The 21,339-nt window shown below is 46.9% G+C and overlaps 1 protein-coding gene and 1 long non-coding RNA gene across 3 annotated transcripts in view; one reads left to right on the forward strand and one right to left on the reverse strand.

Annotated features, from left to right (window-relative positions):
* The window catches only part of MAP2K6 (mitogen-activated protein kinase kinase 6), a 108,442-nt gene extending 90,495 nt beyond the window's left edge, over window positions 1-17,947 (reverse strand). Inside the window, exon 1 of one of the 2 annotated variants that reach the window (XM_069542233.1) lies at window positions 17,125-17,947. In XM_069542233.1, coding sequence (XP_069398334.1) covers window positions 17,125-17,140 — 16 coding nt within the window. In that variant the 5' untranslated portion in view covers window positions 17,141-17,947. Of the gene's footprint in view, window positions 1-16,835; window positions 16,958-17,124 lie in introns of those variants that run through there. The other variant, XM_069542236.1, reaches the window with a different exon arrangement.
* LOC138414568 (uncharacterized) lies at window positions 17,499-21,122 on the forward strand. Its single transcript, XR_011246892.1, has 3 exons — window positions 17,499-17,583; window positions 19,369-19,614; window positions 20,568-21,122. It is a non-coding gene; the product is annotated as an uncharacterized lncRNA (long non-coding RNA).
* The last annotated feature ends 217 nt before the right edge of the window (window positions 21,123-21,339 follow it).

Genomic DNA, 21,339 nt, shown 5'->3' on the forward strand with positions numbered 1-21,339 from the left:
AACCACTGGACCGCAAGGGACGTCCCTGCCTCGGAAGCCGATGACGAGGAGTCAGGGCTGCTTGCTCGCATGAGACCGTATTCACCTCCTGATCGGAGATGGAAAATCGGAGGCTGGTTTCAGTCCTAGAACCAGAGTCCTGAGCATCCAGGGGCTTCCCCACTTCCCGTTTCCCTCTGAGCCTGTTGGTCCTGCGTCGGGGCGTGTGCAGGCGCTCGGCGGGGAGACGATCCCGGGCTCCTTCTCAACAAGCCGCAGACGCGGCCCAGGCGCTCCTTTCCCGCGTATCCGTCCACCCCGGCTGCACGGGCCGCCGGGAAGGCAAGACCACAGCACGGCCAGGTGGACCGAGACTGCTGCGGAGCTGCCGGAACAGGCGAGGCGGACGCTCGGTTCTCAGCTGCAGCACGCGTGCGCTCAGTCGCTTCAGTCCTGTCGGAATCTGTGCGGCCCCACGGGCTGCAGCCCGCCAGGCTCCTCTGTCCACGGGATTCTCCAGGCAAGAACGCTGGAGTGCGTTGCCATGCCCTCCTCCAGGGGATCTTCCTAACCCAGAGATCGAGCCCACGTCCCCTGCTTTGGCAGGCGGGTTCTTTACCATTAGCGCCACCTGGGCAGCACCAACAGCCAACAAAAACGCACAGGCGAGCTGGGCTTCTCCGCCCTAGGTCCTCAGGGCGCCTCCCTCTCTGATCCCTGCTTCCCAACTGGCCTCCCTGTTGAGTTTTTCCGTATTCCCTTCCATCGTCACTCACCTCTCACCTTTCCGCCGCACCCTCCTGCCCACCTGTCCCCTTTCTGTTGGATCACCTGCCCTCAGACCCTCCACCCAGCTCTGGGGGAGGCCTCACCTTCCCGTGGCTTGTTCTGGGTGCCCACCTGGCCCCGCGGCATCAGCAAGGTGCCCCATGGCAGCACAAGGACAGATGACGGCCGTCTGTCCTAACCTGGGGAAGTCCCTTTCCCCGACCTTCCCCTGCCACCTCATCTAACACAACCTGACCATTTCACCCTTTACTGTCCCCTCTTCCTGAAACTGGTCCTGGTACTCTGAGTCAAAATTTTATGCTAAACATACTCAGAACTACATCAAGAAAATAAAACTGCCTATTAACATGAATGAGCTTCCCAGGTGGCTCAGTGGTTAAGAATCTACCTGCCACTGCAGGAGACACGGGTTCAATCCCTGGGTGGGGAAGATCCCCTAGAGCATGGCACGGCAGCCCACGCCAGTGTTCTTGCCTGGAGAATCCCAGGGACAGAGGAGCCTGGCGGGCTACAGTCCGTGGGGTCGCACGGATTCAGACATGACTAAACAACAATTAACAGGAATAAACAGGCACCCAAGTTGAAAAGACTTCTTGTTAACAATCAATATTGGGAGAGCTTGGTAACACTCGAGTAGTACTTTTTTTTTAAGGCTCACAGGCCTTTGCTAAAAATAAGCTTTGCCTGGCTGCAGATCCTTGGTTCTTACTCACTCCCAGTCCCTCTTAAGCTTTGTCCCCTGAGGGCTAGAACCATTTGTTACAAAGCAGGAGATGCCCCACCTCCCCAGGCCCACCTCCACGTCTGCACACGCAAGGGCCTGAGACGAGAGCCACCCTGCCGGTCATCATCACCAGACACGATTTAAGTTTGGGGAATCGAGACAGCAACAGCGTGCGTGTGTGGGCTCCAACTTCACACACGCCTCCCCCCACTCCCCTAGCTTAGAAGCGCTAATGACAGAAAATCAGACGGAACAGCAGGTAGTGGGCTCGGGGACCACAGGGCACGTCTCCCATCTTACTCGCTGATTCTCGCAAGAAGCGCCAAACAGAAGTTCCGTTCTGCCAAGGTGACATCCCCCCAGACCCACAGGCTCTCCCCCAGGAGGGGTGCCCTCTCCCGCCTCTGCACCTTGTACCAAAACAGAAGTGCGTGTCACACGCCGCAGCGTTAGCCTGCTGACACGCTCATCTTCTCATGCTGCGGGCTGAACTGTGGCCCTTCCCCTTCCTAACGCCCAGCTTCCCGGAAAGGGAAAATATCTCTTACAGAGCAATTGGGCGATTGCATATATCATCAATGGACATGAGTTTAAGCAAACTCCGGGAGTGGTGAAGGGCAGGGAAGCCTGGCGTGCTGCAGTCCCTGGGGTCGCAAGGAGTGGGACATGGCTAAGCGACTGAACCACAGCAAATGTATCATCAAAGTGAGTCCTACAGGATTAGGGTGAGCTTCCAACCCCACAGGACTGATGTGTGGGAAAAAGGGAGAAATTTGACAAAGGCACCTCCATGGCAGAAGTGCAGCCAACAGCGAAGGCAAGGATCTGGGAGATGCTTTTAGGAGCCAAGCAATGCCAAAGGTCACCGGCAAGCCCCCAGAAGCCAGGGGCACAGCGCGGAGCGGACGCTCCCTGGTTAGTTCTCAGAAGGAATCTACCCTGCTGACACCTGAATCTCAGACTTCCCGCCCCCAGAACCAAGAGACAATGCGTTTCTGTTGTGCAAGTCACCCCATCAACCATACTCCATTACAGCGGCCCATGCAGACAGACACATCCCCCCAGTCAGTGAGCTTCTTGAAGGCAGAGATGGAAATCTAGCTGACTTTGTAGTCACCGAGCCCAAGGCAGGCTGCAGATTATTTATATAATTCTTCAATAATGCATGTTAAAGTCAACCATGAAATACCAATATCTGGCCCTCGGCCTCCCACGCGCAGTCTCATCCATCTGAGGTCTTATCTTTAGACACGTCACATCAGAAAAGAAAGACTGAAATGTGACTTGAAAAACGTCATCCTAACCTCAACGTGGACTTCCCAGATGGCTCAGAGGTAAAGAACCTGCCTGCCAATGCAGGAGATGAAGGTTCCATCCCTAGATCGGGAAGATCCCCGGGAGGAAGAAATGGCAACCCACTCCAGTATCCTTGCCCGGGAAACCCCATGGACACAGAAGTCTGGCAGGCTACAGTTCTCAGGGTTTCAAAAGAGTTGGACACGACTTCACGACTGAAAAATAAGAACCCTGACATAGCCAAACTTCCATCTCATTCTTAAATCAATTTCAGAATTAAATCTACATTTTCCCCCTTCTTTATCTATAAAACTAGAAGCTTACTCAGGATCAAAGTCCCAAGCACGGAGACTTGGCAAGCCACCTGCAGGAGGTCACAGGCCTGGCAGGTCCTATCCCCCTGGTTGGGTCACGTGGTCTCTTTAACTGCTCAGCAAGGTGAGGACGCACAAACCGCCCCATGGCTTTCCTGACTCAGACTAGGGGGCAGGCAGGGGGGCCAGTGACCAACCCACCCACCTAATCCACTCCACAGACCCTGAGTTGACTGAAGTCACTGGGAGCAAGAAGTTGACTCAGTGCTTATTACACCGAGAAATAGTCTATTGTGAATTCCAGAGCTATAGGCCACTGTGTTTGTCAAACCAAGATAATGAAAGAAAAAAAAGAATGTAATCTAACAATTGTATGGAAATGCCAACTGTATTAAATATATTTCTCTTTTACATGGAATTTTCCTGAAATAAAAAAACACACAAAAATGTATGAACTCCCTGGCCAGCCCCCTGGTATCAGGCTTGAGAAAGTAAGTTTGGTAAAACAAAGAACTTTCTAGAGCATTTCTCCTCAGATCAGAGTAAAAGGGGGCATCTCTGGGGTCTCAGTGGTAAAGAACCTCCCTGCCAGTGTAGGAGACAAGGGTTCGATCCCCGGGTCAGGAAGATTCCCTGGAGAACGGAATGGCAACCCACCCCAGTATTCTTGCCTGGAGAATTCCATGGTCAAAGGAGCCTGGCAGGCTACAGTCCAGGGGATCACAAAGAGTCAGACATGACTGAGTGACTAACACTTTCACTTTTCAAAAGTAAAAGGAGAATTCAGAAGGACGGTTTTCCTTCTTTTCAACTGCCTTCAGATGATTCTAGAAGAGGCAGAAGGGACTGAGAAATGGAAAAGGCAGGTTGGCAGGTTATGAAAGAAACTGCAGCTGCGGTCATGCTCTGGAAAGTATTCTGTGACCTAGCAAGACGCTGATTATTGAACCAACAGCTTGCTTATATAATTACACTGTGCCCATAAACCCAGCTGATATGATATATTTGTTTAACTATTAACCTCTAGGTTTCCTGGAGTTTCCACAATCCAAAAAAAAAAAAAAAACCACCTAAAAGTATGACATAGGACACATTTTGCTTGTTAACCTAGTGTGATCATAAGCAGTAAGTACAGGACTGAGGTAAGTAGAAAAAGGAAGTTCTTAGTAAACATACATAAGGTCTTCGAAACTCTGGAGATTTTCCTAAGGCCATCTTCTCTTTTTTCATTCTTCTAAGAAATTGTTCTGCCTGTGTTTCTTGTCGTTCAGTCACTAAGTCATGTCCAACTCTTTGTGATCCCATGGACTCTTTTCAAGGCCTGCCAGGCTCCTCTGTCCATGGGATTTCCCAGGCAAGAATACTGGAGTGGGTTCCCATTCCCTTCTCCAGGGGATCTTCCCCGCCTGGGGATCAAACCCAGGTCTCCTGCATTGTAGGCAGATTCTTCACCATCTCACCTACAGGGAAGCCCCTATGATCTTCTGGAGTTTGCTCAAATTCGTGTCCATTGAGCCGGTGATACCATCTCATCCTCTGTCGCCCCCTTCTCCTTTTTCTTCAATCTTTCCCAGCATCAGGGTCTTTTCCAATGAGTTGGCTCTTCATATCAGGTGGCAAAAGTATTGGGGTTTCAGCTTCAGCATCAGTCCTTCCAATGACTATTCAGGACTGATTTCCTTTAGGAAGGACTGGTTGGTGTCCAAAAGACTCTCAAGAGTCTTCCCTAAGACCTCAGTTCAAAAACATCATTTCTTTGGGGCTCAGCCTTCTTTATGGTCCAACTCTCATATCCATAGATGACTACTGGAAAAACCATAGCCTTGACTATATAGACCTTGGTCAGCAAAGTGACATCTCTGCTTTTTAATATGCTGTCTAGGTTGGTCATGACTTTCTCATCGACTGTGAAAATCTGATTGATACTTATACACTCATGGTGAAAATTCTCCTGATCTCCTCCTCCTCTGTAAGGCTTTCTAGATCCAGTGTCTATTCTAAGCATATCTAAGATTCTAGCTTGTATTCTATACATTTCTCTGCAATCTTACCTCTGACCAAACTATAAGCTCCTTAAGGAGATGGAGAGAGAGAAAGAGGGTTATGTTTATAGCGAGCTTACTATACCCAATGTCTCAAACCCAGCAGGGGTCTCAATAAATACTGTATAAATAAACAAATGCCAAGCACTGCCCAAAGCACATTACACACATAGCCGTGCTTAATTTTTTTTTAATAGCTATGATTTATTGAGTGCTTACTGTGTGCCCGGAGAAGGCAATGGCACCCCACTCCAGTACTCTTGCCTGGAAAATCCCATGGATGGAGGAGCCTGGTGGGCTGCAGTCCATGGGGTCGGTAAGAGTCAGACACGATTGAGCGACTTCACTTTCACTTTTCACTTTCATGCATCGGAGAAGGAAATGGCAACCCACTCCAGTGTTCTTGCTGGGAGAATCCCAGGGACAGGGGTGCCTGGTGGGCTGCCGTCTATGGGGTCGCACAGTCGGACACGACTGAAGCAACTTAGCAGACTTAGCAGTACTACGTACGAGGCACTGTTTTAAGTACCTTACAATTATTATCTTTTTAAAAAATATTGATTTATTTATTTCTCCAGGCCTTAGTTGAGGCATGCAGGACCTTTCGTTGTGGCATGTGGGATCCAGTTCCCCAGCCCCGGCCCGCTGTACTAAGAGCTCAGAGTCTTAGCCGCTGGACCACCAGGGAAGCCCCATCTTGCTAAAGTTTTATAAGTGCAGTGAGTGTCAGTCTCCATTCAGCAGGTCAGGAAATGGAAGGTAAGATCAAGTTGATTCTTCAAGGCCCCTAGTGAGTTACAAAACAGAGCAGAGCATATTTCCGTCCAGTTCCCCCGAGCACGGTACCTTGAACATAACTGTCAAAATGGTACCTGTTTAGCCACTTCATTTAAAATGGATAACCAATGAGGACCTACTGCACAGCTCAGGGAACTCTGCTCAGTGTTATGTGACAGCCTGGATGGGAGGGGAGTTTGGGGGAGAATGGATACATGTAAACGTACAACTGAGTTACTTTGCTGTCCACCAGAAACTACTGACTATAATTCATAGCCGATAAACTATTGTTAATTGGTGATACTCCAATATAAAATAGAGTGTTTTTTTAAGTTATTTGCTCATATATCATATATTTTAAAGATCACTCTGTATGTCGCTATATATAGATTGGAGAAGGCAATGGCACCCCACTCCAGTACTCTTGCCTGGAAAATCCCATGGACAGAGGGGCCTGGTGGGCTGCAGTCCATGGGGTCGCTAGGAGTCGGACACGAGTGAGCGACTTCACTTTCACTTTTCACTTTCATGCATTTGTTTATATATTACATATTTTAAATATCACTCTGTATATCACTATATATAGATAGATATTGATAAATATGGCTTCCCAGGTGGCTCAGACAGCAAAGAGTCTCCCTGCAATGCAGGAGACCTGGGTTCAATCCCTGGGTCAGGAAGATCCCCTGGAGAAGGGAATGACAACCCACTCCACTATTCCTGCCTGGAGAATTCCATGGATAGAGGAGCCTGGTGGGCTACAGTTCATGGCGTCACAAAGAGTCAGACACAACTGAGCAACTAATATTATCATTATTGATAAATATACCTCTAGATATGTTAACAGTAGCAATAGAAAGTTGTTGTTGTTTTTTTTAATACCTAGGAATACGTTTAACTAGAAACCAGCAGAATCATCTGGGAGAAAATGTTATATTTCTATTGAGGTGCATAAAGGAAAACTTAAATAAATCACACATTTATCTTGGGATAAAAGGCTTAAACTTGCAGTAAAGAAGTCAGTTCCAGTTAGACTGATCTATAAATTTAGTAGGACTGAGGAGCTGCAGGTCTGAGCCATTCTGCTCCTACTGGTTCTCCAGGTTCTTGCTTCACTCTTATCTCTAACTCATCCTTCCCATGCGGGGTTGGAGGAGGGGGGACAGAGGAACGGAATGAATACCTTGTCCCTGAACACCCTGCCATCCACCCCCAGGGCTTCCTCAGGGGACCACAGGAAGCGGCTGGAACCTCAGTTGGACTGTTCTGCTCTGAGAGGAGAGAAAGCTGGGAGAGAATTCATTGCCTTGAAAGAAGATTCACACCTGTCTCTTCAACCACAGAAAAAAATGAGTTAATTCTGGTTTCTTCCACACCTTCCAGTAGAAAAGGAAAACAGGGAAGATGCAGGTTCATTCACAGTTTCAAGGAAACTGCACTTGTCACATTTACATAGACACAACCAAGAAGAAATCACTGACCCAACAGGGCATTATTCCTCTGCTGAGGTATGTTGCCAAACGGGCTGTGTTCTTCTCACTGTTTTAAAGCAATTTCACTTGGATGTGCACGGAAACACATAAGGTTTAGATCTGCTTAGTTACAGACTCTAAGACAGGTAACGGAATCACCGTTCATTACTGATGCTCGACAAATTTCTGTCTACTGGTCTGTACACACCAGTGTCAACAGACCAATCATAACCAGCTTCCTTTAACCAGTGGGCAGTTTGTACTTGGAATTCCACCTGAACTCTCAGGATGAGTCAGACTCAATATTTTAGGCTTAAAGGAACATCTCAAAAGGAACCTATCCACAGGGAGACACCGGTCAGCCCCTCCTAATGACAACACGTGACTCTGGTGTGCACAAGTTCCCCCGGAACCCATCCATGCTTTCTGTCCCCAGCTGTGCCTTCCAGGTAATGGGTTCAGACATTTATGATGAAGCGGCCTCTCAAGTGGAGGAGCCAGGAAATCAGGTGCTGGGGTCACACAGACCGTGATTAAAGCTCTGCTCTGTCACAATCAACCGTGACATTTAACCTCTGGCCTCAGTTGCTCATATAAAAAATGGGGCATCATCACATCAGGCCCTGCTGAGGTGAGAATGAGATACGTTCATCGCTGAGCACAGTCATCTGGAATATGAAAGCCTCCACAGAGATGCTACCATCTTGGATCACAGGAATGACAGCACTTCCTTGTAGGGGGCTAAAGCAGACCTCACTTTGGAGATGATGAACAATCTGGGCTCATCCATCCAAAGCAACTCCGTCTTCATGTTACCTCCCTTCACGTCGTCCTCTTCCCTCATTTCCGGAACCTTTGCCAGGACCTTCCCGGATAAATATTAATACACAGCCTCCACAATATCAGCGACTCTGAAAGCAACAGGATCCTCACACACAAAACACAACTGTCCACCCAGATTTGGGGGAGCTCATAGAAAACGGGCTTCCCAGGCGGCATCAGTGGTCAAGCATCTGCCTGTCAACAGAGCTGACGCAGGAGACAGGTTCGGTCCCTGGGTCAGGAAGGTCCCCTGGAGAAGGAAATGGCAACCCACTCCAGTATTGTTTCCTGGAGAATCCCATGGACAGGGGAGCCTGGCAGGCTACAGTCCAGGGGGTCGCCATGAGTCAGACACGACTGAGTACGGAGCGCGGGCGCCAGGTGGGACAATGGTTCCAGCTTTTGCAGGAGGCGATAACCTGCCCGGGTGAGACAGATGATGACGGAAGGAGGGTCCTGTCCTCATCCACACAAAAGCCCCGATGGCAGCCCTGAGCTGTGTCACAATACCAACCCCAAAAGCCGGCAGCGTGGGAGCCAGACTTGGTTTTAGTTCATTGGCTTTCTGCGCAAAATGTGGGACAAAGACGTGGGGGATGAAGGGACCGGGGGAAGACTAATGATCAGTTTCTCCAAAGGGCGCGAAAAGAAAGATGAGAACATAAAAGAAAGGCAAAGCAAACAGGGAGAGTGCGGCAGAGGGGAGAGCACTCGGGGTGGGTCAAGGAGCCGGCCGCTCAGCCGGCGGAAATGAGCAATGGCCCCCCAATCTCACGGCCGGAGCTCAGACGCTTCCTGTGGGCGGGCACCGAGGGCACAGGCTGCGTCCCGGGTGAGCGGCCAGTCCAGGTTAACGACTTCCAATTAAAGCCAAAGAGGACTGTAATATGGACCAGAAGTCATCACGTGATTGGGGAAAGTCACAAAGGGCAAGGTCACCAAGCTTTTTTTCAAAAGGGCCAGAGAGTCAATATTCTGGGCTCTGCAGGACATGCAGTCTCCATCACAGTGATTCAACTACACAATTGCGGGGGAGAAAGCAGCCCTCAGCCACACAGAAATGAATATGCAGAGCTGTGTCCCAATAAAACTTTATCGGTAGACACTGACTTCGAATTTTATATAACTTTCTTGTGTCGTGAAACGTTATTCTTTTTAATTCTTTTTTCCAATCATTTGTAAATGTGTACACCATTTTGGCTCACAGGCTGGCTGATTCACGTGGTACCTGGCAGAAACCAACACAATATTGTGAAGCAATTATCTTTTAATTAAAAATAAATAAATTAGAAAAAAAACAAACAGGTGGGTCTGGATTTGGCCCCCAGGCTGTGCTTTGTTGGCCCCAGTGATGAGCTTCACCCTGCAGCCAGACAGGCCAGGCTTTGCATCCTGCCTGGGCTGCCTGCTGGCTTTCCAGCCCCGGGCACATTAGTGAACTCTCCAAAGCCCCAGCGTCTTCATTTGTAAATTAGCGATAACTGTACCTGTCCTCCTGAACTTCACAGGTGGTTCAGTGGTAAAGAATCCACCCGCCAATGCAGGAGACACAGATCCCATGGCTGGGTCAGGAAGACTCCTTGGAGAAAGAAATGGTAAGCCCACTCCAGCATTCTTGCCTGGGAAATGCCTTGGACAGAGGAGCCTGGCGGGCTACAGTCCACGGAGTGGCAAAGAGTCGGACCCACTGAGCGCGCATGGGCCTATCTGTCCTGGGATTTAGGGGACGTTCAAAAGCACAACACCTGAAAAGTGACTGAGAAATAATAGATAGGGATAGCTCTGGGTAATGGGGTGTGGGCTGTGATGGCTTCAGATCTATAGCTAATTATCTCTAGGGAAAAAAGTAAAAGCAAGGCTGACCCCAACCCAGCTTAAGGATAAATACACAGACTAGAAAATAAAACAGACGAAGAGGGATCCAACAAGAGCCTATTCAGTGGGTGACAGAGGAGGGGATGGTTGGCTAGACCGTTGGCTCAATGGACATGAGTTTGAGCAAAGTCTGGGAGACAGCGGAGGACAGGGAAGCCTGGCGTGCTGCAGTCCGTGGGGTCGCAGAGTCGGACACGACTGAGAGATCCAACAAGGAACAACTCAGAACTAAGTGGACCAAATTATGATGATTTGTGATCGACTGTGTGTGTGTGTGTGTAGGTTATAACGTGAATACCTTTCCACAGCAGAAAGAGGGGTTTTTAGGAACTGTGTACCAAACCGAACTCAGCGGCTCACAGGAAGGGAGACCACGTGAGGAAGCAGAGCGGGAACGAGACTGAGATGGGGCAGAGCCAGTGGTGGTGGTGCGTCCAGGAGGAGACTGCTCCTGGGGCTCACCCGGGCAGAGGTCCCTGCTCGGTCACAGGGCTGCCAGCTGTTAAGAACTGGCAGCTTATCTCTGACAACCCTTCAGATGCTCGAGTTCAGAGGTGACTTGCAAACCAGCTCCTAAAACCACCACAGGATGAAGGAATTCACTTCGATCCTATCCCACCGGACTCTCCAGACAACTCATCTTCGTCCTGCGTATTTTTTGAGCTGAGTGAGGATCACGCAATCTTTAAACCTGCTTAGAAGGCCCAGGCAGGAAGAATGACACTTCTTCAGGAATGGTTCAGTTGCTTTTTAGGCTATCCTTGCAACTTTCAAATAATCAAGCAAAGATAGAATGGAGACATCAGTGTGGAAAAGGAAGCTCAGGAAAACTGCATTAAAATTTAATTACCCCACACCTTTTATGAAAAATGGTAGAGAGCGCCACTGATGAAAATACTTGCACTGTCAGGCATTCACTGAGCACCTATTGCTCATAAGCTCAAAGAGGCAGAGTCGCAAAGATGCAGAAGAAGAAATGTTAGCTACCTAGCAAGAGGCTTTCAGAGATCATCCATAAAAGGCAAACAACTACAGTGGCTAAAAGTTGCAGCTGTATAGTGTAGGCACTGGAATTAAAATGAGAGCATTTGCAAAATATCCTTTGGCAGAAAATTGATTAAAAAAAAAAAACCACCACCGCGATCAAGTATCACAGTCTCACTCGGGAGCAGAGAGCACCTCTGCTGATTGCACTGTCAGCCTTGCCCGCCAGCATGCTTCCCACAAAAACAAACAAAACAAAAAAATGTGAAATATCCTCAGATTCTGGAACAAATGTTTTATAAATGTAGATTCCTAGCGTTTGTGTGCAGTTTAGTGAAAAGAACGCTGGGGCAAAGAATCAGGAGGTGTAAGTTCCACCTATGGCTCAGTCTTCAGGCAGATCACCTTCTTTCAGAGCTTCTGTTTGCCCTTTGTAAAATGAGATAATTCGATTATAAAACTCTTTTTCCACAGCTGTACATTCTGCTACTTAATATCAAGGTGCATAAATAGGAGCATTGACTAAGGAAGGCTGAATCAGGAATATAAGAACGGTGATTGACTTGATATAATTTTGGGGTCATCAAAACAGATCCTTGCCTTCATTCTTCCAACAAAGCTAGCAAAGGAAACCCCTTTTATGATTAGCTGTTACGCATGAAGCTAAAAAAAAAAAAAAAGAATTATCTGCCATGATGCTCGTAATACAACCAGGTGCTTAGGTGAGAATCACTCATGAAACCAAAGAAAAACTACTTTCGCCTGTAGAGATAACCGAAAATGCACAGATGTCCAGAAGTTAGTAAATTCCAGGTGGAATTTAAATCAAATCAGTATACTTTCCTTATTATTGTCATCCAGATTTGAATAGCTAAAGACAGCAGAACAAAATGAGTCTACAAAGAATATGTTTACTCAAGACATTTTGGTTAAAATTAAAATTAGAACTCACTAGGGAATTAAACTGTTTAGATGCATGAAAGTTGAACCCAGCTTTGAACCCATGATTACCTAAACTCTGCCATCTTGGAATGTTCTGGCTTAACTCTGAAAATAATCTGATCCCCAAATTAAAATTTTTAAAGACACATTTTATGAGGAAAAAAAAATCAAACACACGAAACACAGATGTCAAAAAGAAAAATCCAGCTTCTTTGTCACCAAAAAAATTCAAGTGAGAGTAAAATAGTAAGACTTTTTATCAAATTGGCAAAAAAAAATTCAAATTATTATACCCAGGATGAAGGAAAGAAAGCATAACCTTTTTTTTTTAAAGTTTATGTTGGGGTATAGTTGATTCACGATGCGGCATCAGTTTCAGATGTCCAGCAAAATGACTCAGTTACACACAGACATGTATCCGTTCCTTCCCAAGCTCTTTCCCCACGCAGGCTACTACAGAGTATTAAATAGAGGTCCCTGCGCCCTGCAGTAGGTCCTTGCTCATTACCTATTTTATTCTGTTTATTTTTGAATTGATTGTTATTGGCGTGTAGTTGCTTTACAATGTTGTGTTGGTTTCTGCCGTGCAGCAAAGTGAACCAGCCACGTGCACACGTGCACCCCCCTCTTCTGGACTTCACTCCCATTTAGGTCGCCACCGAGCACTGAGTACGGAGTCGCCTGTGCTCTCCATTTGACATGCAGGCGGGTGCAGAACCTCGATGAAGAGTAACTTCTGTGGCGACATTCACCAGGATGCTTAAAAGGAGCGCATGGACACTTGCGAACCTCACTGGAGAGTGAGAAGCAGTGTTGGCAGCCTGGGGGGAGCCACCCGCCTCCGCCCAGCACTCCCTCTCCTAGGGATCCATCCTACAGAGACAGCTGGGCCGGTGTGCAAACACGTGTGTTCAAGGTGTTACAGTCCCTGCAGTATTGCGCATAGCTGTAAAAAAGTGGAACTCTGAGAGTCCAACTGGAGACCGATGAAACAGTCACCTTCTTACAAATTAAAATGAGCAACTGCGAAAATGAAGGAGGAAGCTGTACGTGCCTGCCTGTGGAAAGCTCTCCGATGATACACGGTCCAGTATAAAGCGAGCTGCGAAGTACCACATGCAGTGTAGAAGCGCACGTGTGTTCACACGCAGGGACAGTCACCGAAAAGTCCGCAGGAGTCAGCTGTGGGTTCTGTGACTCTGAGCGAGTCTTATTTTCTCATGTTGAATTTCTCTTCCGCTTGAATTTTTTTTCCAATGAGTATATATTGTTTTCATAGTAATAAAAGAGTTATTTTTAAAAGGTGAAGAAAAGAATGCAACATGGGGAAGAGTTAGAGGTTCGTAACCTGTAGTTCTACGTCCTGGAACTTAGTCAAAGGCCATAGTGCATATAATGTCTGAACTGGGACATTTATCATAGCAGTGCCCAGAACACTGAAAGCCAATAAACATCCATGTTCTACTTAAATAAATTCTAGTGTTAGAACGAGATTATTAATGGAGCGACATATTAACTTTGACTATTTCACAGTATTATTGGCAAGTGAGCCAAAGGCAACTAAATCATTTGATAAACATTGTGCATTGATTCATATTCACATATATATCAGAATAGGAAAGAAGTCCAAAAGGATATATGCCAAAATGTACACTGCAACCACTAATGATTCTTGTTTTTCTTTCCTACAATTTCAGCTGTTTCTACAGAAAAGTATTACTTAGGCACTTTCCTAAGTTTTAAAAATATTCCTTATAGACCTTTCAAACTTTAAAATAATGTAAAGCAGTGATAATGATACTAATCTGTGAAAAACAAAGGAACAAGAATCTCACCCCTTTCCTCCAGCATCAGCTTTACCACCCAGAGACCCCCGGGGAAGCCCCTGCTGCCGTCCTGCATGTTGTAAGGTCGTGAATGCCACATGGATAGAAAACAAACTCAGGAAACCCAGGCCACCTCTTCTGATTTTGTGTCCTGAGATGTACAAGGTTATAAAACAGACTGGCTCAGATTACAGGCTAAGCATGACAAGTCTCTCGGGTACAACCTAACAAAGGAATTCACAGAATGAGAAATGTACACTTTTCATTTCCCAGGCTGGCATGAATTTCAGAAGCAAAAAACCCACAGTAGGGGTGGGTCCCTTGACAGTCCTTGCCTGTCACTTTCCTCTACAGGCTTCTGAACTGTGCCTGATACACAGTCCCCTTGACACAATGTACCTATCACTATTTTAAACAAAGACCAACTAATATTTTTTAAAGGTGAGTCGAGGCGGGAGTGAGAAAAGTGCATTGGTAACAGGGTCCAACTTTTTCTCTCTTTTCAGGTGAACTGCGGGATGCCAGACTCCCTCCCTCTGGCTGTCCCTCCCTCAGATCATTGTGGCTGATAACAATAGCTTTACCCTCTGGGGTAATGTAGATGACACATTTTCCTGTAGCCTGTCTTCCGGTAAAGTGCAGGAATTCCTGCACTCTCTGGGTGCCCTTCCTGTTAACTTACATTTCAGATTTCCTCAAAAGGCATTCTGCCACTTTAATATTTGAAAAATGTCAGCTCAACCCCAGACAGCTAATATAAACAAGCTGAAAAGCATACCACCTAAAGTTACAACTGTGGAAAACAAAATTTCTTTTTAAGAACTTCTTTCTGGGAATTTCACTGTTGGTGAGGCTGGAGAGGAGTAAGCCAGCCCTCCCAGCTCCCAGGGAGTCTGTAATTCTTTTGCCTCTGCTGTGCCTTAAATTAGAGGTCTGAAAAACTGAATTACAGTGATCTAGAAGGTTCGTAAAGGTCCTTGAATTGAACATGTTGTTAAATTCTTCACTACTATGAGGTTGTAGCCACCTTTTGCTTTTCCTTCATTTCATTTGGTTATAGTATTACAAAGAAGTTTGGTACTGCGAAAAAAAAAAAAAAAATTCTTGGCCATTTGAGACTACCGTAGCTGAATTAGACCAGGTCCACACTGAAAAGTCCAGGCCAAAAGTCTCTGCCATTTCTGAAATAATCACACGCTTCCTTCCATCGAAAAGTTTTCCTTTTGGACAGGAACCCCACGTTCACACCAGAGGCACCTTCCACGTGGGATCCAGTCAAGACAACCACCTGGATAAACGGGGATCCATGTGAAGGGCTGCCAGCTGTATTATGGGAGCGCCCCATCATGGAAGAGGGTCAGGCTAACTTCTCTGTCAGCTTCCCAACTTCCTCGGCTAGGAGGGAGCTGCCTTAGGAGCGAGCCCCCACAATGCACAAAGAAACATGATTGAGTTTAAACCCTAAGGTCCAAAGATAAGCTCACCACAGCACCACCCTCTTGTCTCCCAGAGAGGAGAAGACCACTGCCATCTCTAAATTACAAATGCACCATTTCGATTCATGATCTAAGCAATTATCTTTCATCACAATGATTTGCATGCATGCTGTTTCACCAAACACAATTCCTTGAATGAAACACGTACATATGAAATATTTTTATATGTCCCCAAATCCTGTGCCCAACACACACACACACACACACACACACATATACACAGATACACAGCTATCATCATGTATCCACTCATATACTAAAATGACCCGAATGCATGAGGGAATATATAGCAAATACAGGGTAACCAGATGCCATCTCTCTCATACATCAGAGCCTGGAAAGCCCTTTTAAGCTATTATTTCTCTGCTCAATTAGGAGACGGTACTCACAGGCTTTACCGATATTAAGGAACACTGGCACTTCACAATGCCAATTCCTGGGTACTTGGGCGCTCTTAGCTTTTCAGATTTCATTTTCTCCCAATACCCAGGGAAAAGAAAGAGCCTTACTTTGAATTTGTGAGAATATATGCTACTTCCTTCCTGGACTGAGATGTATGGCTCCCACTCCCAACACACAGACCTAAAAAGTGACACAGCTCCCCCGAGGAGCAGCAGGACGCGCAGGAGACACTTGAACTCCCTGGGACTTACTCACTCACCCTGCGGAGCCCCCTCCCCTCCCCGGCGCCCACCTCTCCCTTGCATACGTCCTCACAGGCATGTGCTTTCCCCATGCTCAAGGAGGATTTGTTCTGAAACAAGTCACAGCCTCAGGGCCACCTGATAACATACCCTCAGCTCTATAATGTCACGTCAGGATCTCTATATTTTTAATCCCCCAGCCTGACAATTAGGTCTGTAAAATACAACTGTGTAAAAAACATAAAAAAATTTTTTCAAGGAAAAATAACACATAAAACAACCATAACCCTGAACGTCTGACCTATGCTAAATATAGGCAATTACACACTTAAAAGATTTCATTCTGGTTGTCAATGAAACCTTGCAGTCCTCCCACCTTGGGGTAAAGCTTAGAAGTACAGTTTTTCTCCCAATATTTTCCCTGGAGATGCAAAGCATCTCCCAAATGGGAAAACATAAAACATCGATGTCCTTATTGCTGCTTCTAAATACTGTGAACCAATAAGCAATTAGCATGAAGTGCAAAATCTCGGAAGAGAAAGACGTCTTGTCTGCTTTTTTGTAAAAGGCTATCACTCACCTTTACTTCCTTTATAAATCAAAAGTTGCTTAATGTTCAGAGCAATATCAATGGAAATTTAGCTAAATACTAGCACCGCGACGGTTCATTCCCAAAGGAATATAAGATTACATTAATTTCCTACTAGTTGAACTCAAGTTTTACCTTGCATCTTCATCTACCGACTTTTTAAAAAGTTCATATTCCTGTCGCATATAAGATTACCTATTATATCTGTGCATACTACAGAATTTTACAATTATATAAAGCATTGCACATTCAGACGCTACCAACCTGCTCTATCTCTCCTGACTGGGCAAAAGGCAAAAAAGAGCTCAGCAATCCTAGCAGAAGAATGCAAATAACGTCAATGCACAGCTGAACTGCAAGCCCTGCCTTACAGGAACTCTCTGTGTCTGCAAAAAAAAAAAAAAAAAGACACATACTAAACAGGAAATGCAACTGAGCTGTGGAAAACCTCAAACTTAAAAATGCAATCGCCAGGCGTAAATTGCATCCATGCATTCATAAATGCATGCACAACCCTTTGCATTTTTTGCAAGTAATGCAAACAGGCTCTTACCTTTCGACTGAGACATTTTCCCCTTTCCTTTGATGGGGGAGGGGAGCACAAAAGACTTTGCCTTGCTTCTCTTCTGTAGCTAGTTTTGCAACAAAGATGCAAGCTGCAGGCGTGCAATCTTCATGCAAGTGGACTTTCTCTTGACCGAGGCAGCAGATGGACTTCCAGGGGATCCAGATGGAAATGCACGCCTTGCAAAGCAGAGTGGAAAGTGATTTTCCCCCCAGTTGCAACGTTAGGGAAGGCTGTGCTGCAGCTACATGATGGGCCAGGGCTGGCAGCTAAAAGCTCCAAACTTGGAACTGAGTATCTTAGTGCGCAGACGTCCTTCCTGCGAAGGGCGCGGGGGCCGCTGGGAAGTGTAGTTCCTGCGCGGAGTCCGCGGGGCTCTGACTTCAGGACACGTGGTCGCGCGGGTCGCTGCGCGGGAAGATTGGAGGCGGCAGAGCTTGCGTCCAGGTAAACAAGTCGGACACGCACTCGGTACCCGGTGACAGAAGAAGCTGGGCAAGGCCGAGGGGAGCGGGCATCTGTGTTCTCCAAAAGCCCCCGAAACAGCAGCTAAAAAACATTCGTTTGGCTGAAAACCACTCGGCCGGCTCAGAAAGTCGGTTTCGGGGTTCACGTGTTTGCAGGGCGGTACCAGTTGGACGGTTCCTGCCTGTAGACGTTTCTTCCCCCCCCCCCCCCCCAAACGTCCATTTTTAAAAAACCTTTTTCTTGCCTGGAGAATTCGCTGGTGATTTGGCCAGGGGGAGGTGGCTGCAGAGAAGATGCAAAGTTTTAGTTAGTGAGCAGAGGTCCAGGTCGCTTTGGGGAATCTGAAATTCAGTGCTGGGGCGGGGTGGAGGCGGTGGGGGGTGGGGGGGATGGGGAGTTCTCATTTCTTGAAGGATCACGGAGGAAGTTCTGCTTTTTCTGTGTCAAAGCAAACTTTATCAGAGTTAAATTGCTTAGATGTTGTTTCTCACCTGAAGGGGGCTAGGAAAGTCCCCTGGCCTCAGGGAGAAAGTGGGTGGTCATGCTGTATTAACCGTCAGATGTCTCGCATTTGTTCAGCAGAGTTTACTGAGTTTTGTTGAACCCCTGGAGTGTGCCAGGCCCTCTCCAGGACCTGAGGTCAGCCGGTAATGCTCACGGCTAGGAGCTGGACAGCAGGTGGGCAGAGATGTCACCGCTTCTCAGGGAAGCAGGCAGGCACGGGACATTCCTTGCAAGGAATGGAGGGGGCCTGGGCTGAAGTGAGCTCAGTCCGCTTCATTGTGTGGACCAGACTCAGAAAGGTGCTTTTCAGGTCGAGGGTGGAACTGAGAGCGTGAACCTGCTGAGGTGTGAACAAGCACAGTGGACACCTGCGTGCGTTCAGTCGTGTCTGACTCTGTGACCCCACGGACTGCAGCCCGCCAGGCTCCCCTGTCCATGGGATTCTCCAGGCAAGAACCCTGGAGTGGGTTGCCATGCCCTGCTCCAGGGGATCTTCCCTACCCAGGGATCAAACCTGCATCTCCTGCATTGCAGACAAATTCTTTCCCAGCTGAGCCATCAGGCAAGCCGGGTGGACATCTGAAGCAGCCCTGTTTAGGAGAGAGCAAGGAAGCCTGTCTACACTGCATGCGATGTGGGAGTGGGCGGGATTCACAGTGGGGGCCAAGCCGGAGGCTTGGGCTTTATTCTGCAGATAATTAGGAGCTGGTGAAACGGCTTTGGAAAGGGATGTAAGTGAATTAAAGCTTTGTTTTAAGAAGGTAAATATGCCCTCAACGATCAAGATTTGAAACCAGGAGAAGCTAGAGATAGGTCAGGTTGGTAGCAAAAGGCAAAAAGAGGCACTTTGAAACAGGGTTTGGCCGTGTTTGATGACCGCTGATGAAAACTATTGGAATTTTATTAAGAATTCTAAGAAGCCAGGGCCTTCTGAGTAATGGATGAATCAGAGGGAAGAAGGCCACCATGTTTCAGCTACAAATCAGCTCTTAAAACAAATATGCAGTAGGTCATGGAGCTAACATCAATTTACTTAAGTTGATCCCCTCTGCCGACATGAATGAGAATTAATCAGGGTCACCTCATGTTCATATTAGCTTCTGGCTCTAAAAGGAAGGCACTCAGTCCCATGAGCTCAGATACAAAGACTTGCTGTTTTCCTTTCTTTCACTATCTTTCTGAGCAAATCCTTGCTGTGTATTCCTCCCTCTCTTGCACATACAATCTGAGCCTTGTTGAACCAGCATTTTTCCCCTTAAGTTTCATTCAAGTAGGAGACGACGTGGGCATGGAGATCCATTTCGGCGTGTCCAGTTCACTTTTCCAGGCATCGATGGAGGAGCAGACGTGGGCCTGAGCTCACGAACATTTGCGTTTCACGTGGTCAGCAGCATTGCTGTCTCTTGAATTGCCCCAGACGCCTCCTGAAGAGCTTGAATCACATCGTGTCTGGGGCGTTTTTCTGCAGGAGTTGTGCTCGTACAGCAAGTGGCTTATGTCCTGCAGGTCAGTCTGCCGTTCATATTCCTATAGAGACAGTCATGTGTTTAATAGCCAGTGCACACACACACACATACACACGCTATGCAAAAGACCTTTGACCTTTTGTTGTTGTTCAGTTGCTCAGTCGTGTCTGACTCTTTGTGACCCCATGAACTGCAACACGTAAGGCCTCTCTGTCCTTCACTATCTCCCGGAGTTTGCTCAAACTCATGTCCATTGAGTCGGTGATGCCATCCAACCATCTCATCCTCTGTTGTCCCCTTCTCCTCCCGCCTTCAGGCTTTCCCAGCATCAGGGTCTTTCCCAGTGAGTCTGCTTTTCTTGTCAGGTGGCCAAAGTATTGGAGCTTCAGCTTCAACACCAGTCCTTCCAATGAATATTCAGGGTTGATTTCTTTTAGGATCAGGGTTGATTACCTTTGACCATAAATTGAACCATATATATTTTTTAAATTTTCTGTTTTGTATTGAAGTATAGCTGATCACAATGTTATGATAGTTTCAGCTGCACGGGAAAGGGACTCAGCCAACTGTATACAGGTGTCCATTCTCCCCCAAACTGCCCTCCCATCCAGGCTGCTACATAACTTGGAGCAGAGTTCCCTCAGTGTGATTTACAATTGGCAACATATATCGTTTTTTCTTTCTGGGAAAAACATACTTTGAATTTCCGCAGGGAACTCAGCCTCTCTGCAAAGGCTTGGAGTCCCAAAGGAAAAGTTCTTCTCTTGTCCAGGTGGTAACAGGCTCCCTCCAGCCCCCTCCTGGGTGGAGGAGGAGGTTGTATTAACACATGTGTACGGTGGCAAGCTGTTCCTCTTCTCGGGAGTCTGCGGCCGTGCTCCTACGAGGAGAACCCGACCCTTGGTGGTGAGCGTGCAGGCCAGCAGGTGTTTCTCTGCCGGTGACCTGCGCTCCTACTTTGATTCTTCATCTTTAAAATTTTCTGTGCTTCAGATCTTTCTAGAGTACAAGGCAGTCTCGAATACAAGAACTCGAGGCAGTCTCCCCCAGCCTCTCGTCACCTTCGAGATCAATGCCAAACTCTCAAGCTGGGTGTAACTGGCTCCTTGAGGCCTGGGTCCTACTTCTCTGCAGTTCATTCTCACGCTGTGTTGCTGCTACGGGTGCTGCTGCTGGAAGCCGGGATTGCTCTGTCCTTGCCTTTTTTTTTTAATAGATCCAAACTTTTATGGCTGCCTAATTCATTTTTGCATGAAACCCTGATTGTGTTTTACAGAGGTTTCTATGTTCGTAGATTCCAATTTATGCCTTTCTTGAGAAAATTAATAGTTTATATAAGAACTGACCAAGTGATAAACTGAAAACAAGAATCTAATGAAGGAGAAAAAAATTAAATTTAAAAAACTTCAAATACACATTGAGACCAATTTAAAAATAGAAGTGAGTCATACTAAATGGGAACTGAATGCAGAATAATCCTAAAAATAAGATGTTTGTAACATGATTATATGATAATCTAATAATAAAAATCTGGCCTTCATTTTTAAATTTTTTTATTGGAGTATAATTGCTTTACAATGTTACATTCGTTTCTGCTGCACAGAAGGTGGATCAGCCACGTGCACACACACTCCCCTCCCTCCTGGACCTCCCTGCGCCCCTCTAGGTCATCACAGGGCCCAGAGCTGAGCCCCCCCGTGCTGTAGAGCACCTTCCCGATGGCTGTCTATTTCACCCATGTACGAAGTGTTGGTCGCTCAGTTGT

This window comes from Ovis canadensis, chromosome 11, assembly GCF_042477335.2.
Source record: "Ovis canadensis isolate MfBH-ARS-UI-01 breed Bighorn chromosome 11, ARS-UI_OviCan_v2, whole genome shotgun sequence".
Lineage (NCBI taxonomy): Eukaryota > Metazoa > Chordata > Mammalia > Artiodactyla > Bovidae > Ovis > Ovis canadensis.